At 33.9% G+C, this 8,079-nt stretch overlaps 1 protein-coding gene across 1 annotated transcript in view; it reads right to left on the minus strand.

Moving 5' to 3' along the window:
• Positions 1–8,079, minus strand: part of LOC107441908 (uncharacterized) — a 208,420-nt gene that overhangs the window by 67,455 nt on the left and 132,886 nt on the right. Inside the window, exons 54-58 of the mRNA XM_071181726.1 lie at positions 7,005–7,185; positions 5,497–5,628; positions 3,412–3,495; positions 1,008–1,204; positions 833–909 (exon numbers count right to left, since the gene is read on the minus strand). Of these exons, the coding sequence (XP_071037827.1) occupies positions 833–909; positions 1,008–1,204; positions 3,412–3,495; positions 5,497–5,628; positions 7,005–7,185 (671 nt within the window). The remainder of the gene's footprint in view (positions 1–832; positions 910–1,007; positions 1,205–3,411; positions 3,496–5,496; positions 5,629–7,004; positions 7,186–8,079) is intronic.

The raw sequence follows: 8,079 nt of genomic DNA on the forward strand, positions 1-8,079 counted from the left end.
ACTCTAAAGAAAAAAAAAAGTAAAATAAATAATTAAAAAAAAATCTACATTTGGTTTCGTATTTTAAACGGATAAATAAAATAATCTTCAATAATGTAAAAGACTAATGACGTTCATTGGTAACAGTTCTAAAAACTTCATTTTTTATGACTAAGTATCGCAATAAATGTGTTTAGGATTTTAAAACAATAAAACTTCAAACAATGCCTTATTTATTGGAGAAAATTAAGAGTTTCGTTTGTAACAGTTTTTTATTTTATTTAATAACCGTCGTTGAACAGTCGACCCAATATTTTGGATTTATGACTACTAATGTTTAACTCCGTAGGGTTGTAATTTTGAACCCAATCCAGAAGAGAAGGGAACTCCTGGATCAAGTATTGGGAGAAATTTGGCTTTTGAAAGAAATTTGGCCATGGAGGGCGTTTTAATGGAACTAACCCGCATTTAGAGCGGAAAACTACGAAAACCTGCCACGTTAGCCTGGCTGGAAACTCTAATCCATGATCCGTCTATCACTGAGGATATATTACGTCAGCACTGTGGTCGGTGAGAGCCGTGTGCGGAATTCGCATCGCCAAGACATCGCTTGGTTTGAACCCAGGTCATCTCCTTGGGAGACGAGTGCTCTCTCTATCCCCTGAGCCACCACGACTTGCAGTTGAAAATTTAGCTTTGGAGTTAATTTTACTGCTTGGTATGGTTAAACGAATTCTGTTTTGGATAAAGAACATTTAAAAGAGAGTTGTGGAGCGGTAATAGGCTGATTAGATTTTTTTCAAAAAAAAAAAAAAAAAAAAAAAAACTAAATAAGATTTGCTGAAATAATTACTTTGTGTAGTATTGCCACTCTATCACTTAATATATCCGCTTCATCAAGGTGATGTGTTGTGAATAAAATAGTTCTTCCTGCAAATAAATATTAAAAAAGTACAAACATGCGTTTAAAAATCAAGTGTTTTACATGAAGTTATAAGAGAAATTTTTTTTTGTCAGGAACTAAGTACCTTTTTTATACTTTAATATGAGATCCCAGATGCTTCTACGCGCCACAGGATCAACACTGCTTGTGGGTTCGTCTAAGATGATTATTTTTGATCCACCAATAAAGGCTATGCCCACACACAGTCTCCTTCGTTGTCCGCCAGACAGTTTTTCGCTGCATTCATGTTGCTTGTCAACCAGATTCAAATTCCTCACCATGCTGAAGAGTATAAATATATTCTATTAGAACAGGGCATGCTTTGCGCAATGTATGAACAAAACAAAGCAACGTAAATGGAGCACAAATGAAGCAACAGAAATGCAAACTTTCTGTAATTTCTGTTTCATAAATTAGAACTTTCCTAAGTGTCTACAAGCAGGTGCAAGGCAAACAGGTAAAAAGTGGTTTGAGCACTATGGGAAAAAATATAACAAAACAATTTTTAATTGGATTGGTGGACTTATGCCATTCTGCGTGACAGATTCTGACATGAGCACTGATCATCTGAATTGCTGTCTTGGACTTACTGACATTGTAGCTGAGAATGCAGCAAATTATTTTAATAATTTTATTTGTGTTTCTGAACTGTATTGGGCTGCCTGTCATAGAGTAATCGTGGACAAGCCATATAATTTAGTGTGGTAGCAGGTATACAAACCTGCTACTACATTTTTCCGAAAGGCACTCTTCTCATAGATGTAAAATAAGAGTCTGGGAGATTAAAGGTTAAGTTTAGCGTATATGACCATTTCATAGATGCTGAAGATTAGTTTTTGAGGTGTCACGTACTCATTACTTTCTGTTCCTTAAATGCTAACTTAAACCAGAATCAAATTCTTTAATATGGTAAAGCAAAGGCCCAAGCTAAGATCTTCAAATTATTAGCCAGTAAATTAGCCAAATATCAATAATATTAGCTAAATTTCAAAATTCTTTGCCATAGGCAATTCATAAAAATTTCTTCCCAGAGAAAACTTCAAATCAAACACAAATTTACTATAAAATGATTTATTTTATAATATTCAAATTCAAATCAAGTGCCATTTTATACTTGGGGAGGAGTAAATCTATACATAATAATAAACGCGGCTGTGTGTGTGTCTGTTTGTCTGTCTGCCTGTAATCACAATATACCGCCTCAGAAGCCTCGCCCAGGCACGAAACTCGGCACATAATTGTGTTTTGACATCATGAAGAAGTATTTTTTTTCTTTTTCAAAAATTTGGATTAGTTTTTTAGTTATCAGTCATTTTGTAAGAAAATCTATGCTTTTTCGTCTTCAAAGAGCCATATTCAAAAAACTATTAAAAAATGCATATACTTTTCCCCACTCTTATAAATGTATGCTAATGCGAACCTTACAATTGAAATATTAATTTTCGACAACTTAAACCAATAATATACGAAGGAATTAATAATTTAATTGTAAGGTTCGCATTAGTTTACGTTTATCAAAGTGGAGAAAAGTTTATGCATTTTTTAATAGTTTTGTAACTTTTGTATTAAAAATGTGGCAACATATTCGATACGTAAATAGAACGCTTGGTGCTTGTGCTATCTACCCAGCCCCAACCTAAATTAAGCCTTACCTATTGAAACGCAGAGCTATAAGCGATAAGCAGAGAGCTCGCCGCACTTAACTATACTCAATAGAACGCTTCGTTTTGATATATTTTTTGCTGTTCATCTGGATATGAAGACAAAATTGCAGGACAGGAACACTGTAATTGTCCACTAATCTTCAGATTTTCTGCTATGTTTTAAAAAACTTTATTTGTGAAAACCTTTAGCATGGCGGACAGCTGTCCGCCTTAAGCGGCTAGTGAGTAAATAAATGGGAGAGAGAATGAAAGATATAGATGCTTTATATTTCAACGCCGGCTTTGTTTGTTGAAGTGATTTATTTTAAACTTCTTAACATCTGTTACGCACGAGGAAGTGATTTTTTTTAAAACTTCATACTTTCTTGCTGTCCGCCTTAAGCGGCTAGTGAGTAAATAAATGGGAGAGAGAATGAAAAATATAGATGCTTTATATTTCAACGCCGGCTTTGTTTGTTGAAGTGATTTATTTTAAACTTCTTAGCATCTGTTACGTACGAGAAAGTGATTTTTTTTAAAACTTCATTTTACATTTCTTTTTGGATAGAGCTGAGATGGCGCAGTAGTTAATGCAATGATCTGCCAAAATGAAACACTTAAGTACTATCTTTGGTGAGATTCAGCTTCAGATAAAAGAGTTCCGGCGTGTCTGTGAAATAAAGGTGGTCAGTGATCACCATCATACCCTTGGTCACGAAATCGCAAATCCTTAAATTACATGAAACCCCTGGCCCACAATAGGCTGTTGTGAGAATGCATTTTTTAAAAATCTATTTGGATAAGTTAAAATGTTTATCTTTTATAATATTTGTAGCAGCTTATTACCCTTCGACGTCTTTTTCAATGCTTTCTGCATCTAGTAGGCCCTTCAGATGTGCAAATAAATACAAATGCTCTTTGACAGTTAACCTGAAAATAGAAAAAGAAAAATTTAAATGTGTACCGAGAAGATGATTAACAAGCGAAAATTCTCGTATCGGTTTGTAAGCAATTTACCTATATTTATAGTGCAGAAGTTTTCCTTAACCTTAAAAATTAGCTAAATGCAATACTTTCAAACGACGTTGTGAAATTTAGTGGCAATGGCGTGTGAGGTAATTAAAAATTATGTTATTGAATTTGAAATACAATTATTAGCCAAAAATGGAAAACTTAGGTTACAACGGGTAATCACTAAGTTGAGATGATTAAAAATAGAATAATTTTAAAGATAGAAATTGGCAAGGCTTTATATAAATTAAACGTAGATGCTTATTATTAATAGTTTAAAAATAATGTATCTTTTAAGTAAATGTGAATTAAATATATCGGAACATTATTTAAGTACGACAGGGGTAAATAAAATAACGGGATTGCTAAAAACAATCTTTTTTCGGTGAGGAAGAAAAAAATCAAAATGAATGCAAACTTTATTTGTCATAGAGAGAGTGTTTCGTTTTGTGGGCAAAACCCTGTCATATTTCGAGCCAGAGATGAGGAACAAAAACTTCAAAATTAATGTTAACTTTACTTGTCATAGAGAGTGTTGTTCTGAGGGCAAAGCCCAATCATCTTTGTAGCCAGAGGTGACGAATGAAACAATTCAAAATAAATGTAAACTTTACCTAACATAGAGAGTGTTGTTCTGTGGGCAAAACCCTGTAATCTTTGTAGCCAGAGGTGAGGGAAAAAAATTCAATATTAATGTAAACTTTGCTTGAGATAAAGAGTGTTGTTCTGTGGGCAAAACCCTGTAATCTTTGTAGCCAGAGGTGAGGGGAAAAAATTCAATATTAATGTAAACTTTGCTTGTCATAAAGAGAGTTGTTCTGAGGGAAAACCCCAATCATCTTTGTAGCCAGAGGTGATGAATGAAACAATTCAAAATAAATGTAAACTTTACTTAACATAGAGAGTGTTGTTCTGTGGGCAAAACCCCGTAATCTTTGTAGCCAGAGGTGAAGAATAAAAATGAGCATTAATGTAAACTTTGCTTGTCATAAAGAGTGTTGTTCTGAGGGCAAACCCCAATCATCTTTGTAGCCAGAGGTGACGAATGAAACAATTCAAAATAAATGTAAACTTTACCTAACATAGAGAGTGTTGTTCTGTGGGCAAAACCCTGTAATCTTTGTAGCCAGAGGTGAGGGAAAAAATTCAATATTAATGTAAACTTTGCTTGTCATGAAGAGTGTTGTTCTGAGGCAAAACCCAATCATCTTTGTAGCCAGAGGTAACGAATGAAACAATTCAAAATAAATGTAAACTTTGCTTGTCATAAAGAGTGTTGTTCTGAGGCAAAACCCAATCATCTTTGTAGCCAGAGGTGACGAATAAAACAATTCAAAATTAATGTAAACTTTACTTAACATAGAGAGTGTTGTTCTGTGGGCAAAACCCTGTAATCTTTGTAGCCAGAGGGGACGAATGAAACAATTCAAAATAAATGTAAACTTTGCTTAACATAGAGAGTGTTATTCTGTGGCCAAAGCCCTGCAATCTTTGTAGCCAGAGGTGAAGAAAAAGATATTCAATATTAATGTAAACTTTGCTTGTCATAAAGAGTGTTGTTCTGAGGGCAAAACCCAATCATATTTGTAGCCAGAGGTGACGAATAAAACAATTCAAAATAAATGTAAACTTTACTTAACATAGAGAGTGTTGTTTTGTGGGCAAAACCCTGCAATCTTTGTAGCCAGAAATGAGGAATAAAATATATTCATAATAAATCTAAACTTTACTTGTCATAGAGGGTGTTGTTCTGTGGGCAAAACCCTATAATCGTTCTAACCTGAGGTAAGGAATAAAACAATTCAAAATAAATGTAAACTTCACTTATCATAGAGAGTGTTTTACTCTGTGGGCAAAACCTTATCATCTTTGCCGCCAGAGGTGAGGAATAAAAATATTCAAAATAAATGTAAACGTTACTTGTCATAGAGAGTGTTGTTCTGTGGGCAAAATCCTATCATCTTTCTAGCCAGAGGTAGTTGTTGGGGTATGTCCAAATCGTATAACTTGATATTTCCAGACGTAGGTGGAATTCTTCCGGTGAGTAATTTTCTAAAATAAAAAACAAAAAATTATAATGGGTTATTTTAAAATCTTCAACGCTATAATATAATAAATATTAAATTAAATATAAAAAGAAATCCAAAGAAACTGAAATGGTACGATATTACTGCTTGAAAAGTTCATTCTCTTCAAAAATATACAAATTAGAATTAAAAGTCGGCATGTTTCAAGCGCTCAAAGACAGGCACTCATTTTGAAGACTTGTTAGAAATGAAGGAGAAAAAAAAAGTGATTTAAAATATAAAACGAAAAATTGCTAGCAAAAAATGGAAAAATAAAGGTTTAAAACAAAACTAGAAAAAACCAGAGTAGCCGAAAGAGAGCGAAAAAAAATGAAAAAATTAACAAAAAGAACCACAGTGACCGAGAGGGGCAAATCAGGGTGAAATTCAAATTTACGCACTATGGAGAGGTTGTGAGTTAATCCTTTGCACTCAATGCACTTTAAAATACTATTTGAAAACTGAACATATCATATTAGGGATGCATCCCTTGTCATGATATTTTCGGGCACGGGTCTCAACGCACTAACTTCCCCAGAAGTTTTTCTCAACTTTTGCGCTAACCCTTGTTATACCTATATGTAAGGTTTTTAATCTTCCAAAGTTTGAAAAAAAATAACTAAACATGTCTTAAAAAAATCTTTAGCTTAAGGAGCAAAATTAATTTTAGATTTGAAATCCGCACCCTTGAATTCTGTTATATCAAGTGGTGGGAATGGTGGTGTTGTGTTCACGGAAGATCAAATATACCCAAGGGCTGAAAGTACACAGGCAGCAATCTCGGTGATCTTGTTCGAGTAGAGTCGCTCTGCGTCAAAGGGAAGGTATTCCTCAAGGAGAGTTTAGGGGCGTAAAATTGCTTGGCAGCCAAAACATCACTTCCTACAACAGAAAGCCTCCACACGGTTTTTTATAAGTAGTCTGCGCAGACTATTCAAAAAGTGAACCAGCTGAGCACATGAGCCCAAATTCTGTTTTCAAAGTAATTGGGAGAAATTTATCATATATATTTGAGAGTTGAATTTTTGGTGGTTGACAAGTAAATAAGACAAACCAATCATATTCATAAAATAAACAAATTTTTAAAGATATATTTTCTACCACTTTCTTAATTTTACTAGATTTTCTACAAAATGGCTCTTTTGTAAACTGGTTTACCTTCCTAATGGTCTGATCGGACTACGTCTAAGAGACCGTGCGGAGACTTTCAGTTACAGGAGGCGTTGGTGGTCTATGTCAAGTATTTGCATAAATGCAACACGAAGTTTTTCCCCCGTGTAATTGGCAAAAGAAAATATTGGAGAATTTTAGAGCAAATGTATACCTTTTTCGTAATGTATAGAATAAATGAGTTTATCTTACATGGTAGTTGTTTTTCCAGCTCCGTTGTGTCCGAGTAGAGCTGTGATGTGATCCTCGTACAGTTCTATATTTAGTCCTGATAGTGCTTTCCATTCTTTGGAGCCTTTCTTAGAATACACAGCGTGCACATTTTCAATGCTTATTCCAACTTTTTTTAATGCTCCAGCCTTTTGATCACCAGCTGCAGAGGAAAAATTAAATTTCTTAAATCTTTATTAAGACCCCGTTTGTACATCTTTCAGGGAATCGTAGTCAGGACCTTATCTAGAAATGTGAGGGCCCTAGGCCACCTTTAACACGTTCACGCCGGGGTGACCCACCGGTGGGTCACGCTAGATTGTCTCATCGTGGTAGGGCACCGGAGTAAAAACTGGTAACAAATAAATTTCATTTTTTAGTTTTTTTCCGGGAATAATAAAAATCCATGACGACCAATTGATTTTAACGGATGTAATTTTTATATTGAATTGCTTCTTCGCCATGATAAATTTCCTTACAGTGAATTGTTAATGTTGAGAATAGATTAACTCCTCCCGAACATTATCCAATATTGAAATAGTTCTTCCACCAGTATTTTCTCTTTTTCCGTACCAGTATTTTCACTTTTCCCGGCGTGAACGTGTTAAAGTACTTTCCTTCGTCCCTTCGGTGTCCAGGTATATATATACAGTGATGGGCATCATTCACGAAAATTTTATTCATGACTAAATTTATTCAGAATAAATTTATTCTGAATGATTATTCATATGAAAATTTAGTCATTATTCATCATTCATTATGCAAATGTATAAAAATGTTTGAATAATGATTGATGAATAAACTCATTAGTCATGACTAATTTTTCTGAATAAAATTTGAATAACCAGCAAAAAATGCAATCGATATGTCTTTGTCTATAACGAGATGCAAAACATCGTTTGCTCTTAAACGTCTTATTTTAGGAATTAAACTATAAAACTAAGACAAGTATGACTATTTATTTTTATGTTATTTTAACTTACTCCAGCGTAACATACTTAGTTGTGCTAAAAAGTAGGTTTATAACAGTTTAGTTACTTAAGTTCATTTTGAAATT

The sequence above is a fragment of the Parasteatoda tepidariorum genome, chromosome 6 (genome assembly GCF_043381705.1).
Source record: "Parasteatoda tepidariorum isolate YZ-2023 chromosome 6, CAS_Ptep_4.0, whole genome shotgun sequence".
In the NCBI taxonomy this organism is placed as follows: domain Eukaryota; kingdom Metazoa; phylum Arthropoda; class Arachnida; order Araneae; family Theridiidae; genus Parasteatoda; species Parasteatoda tepidariorum.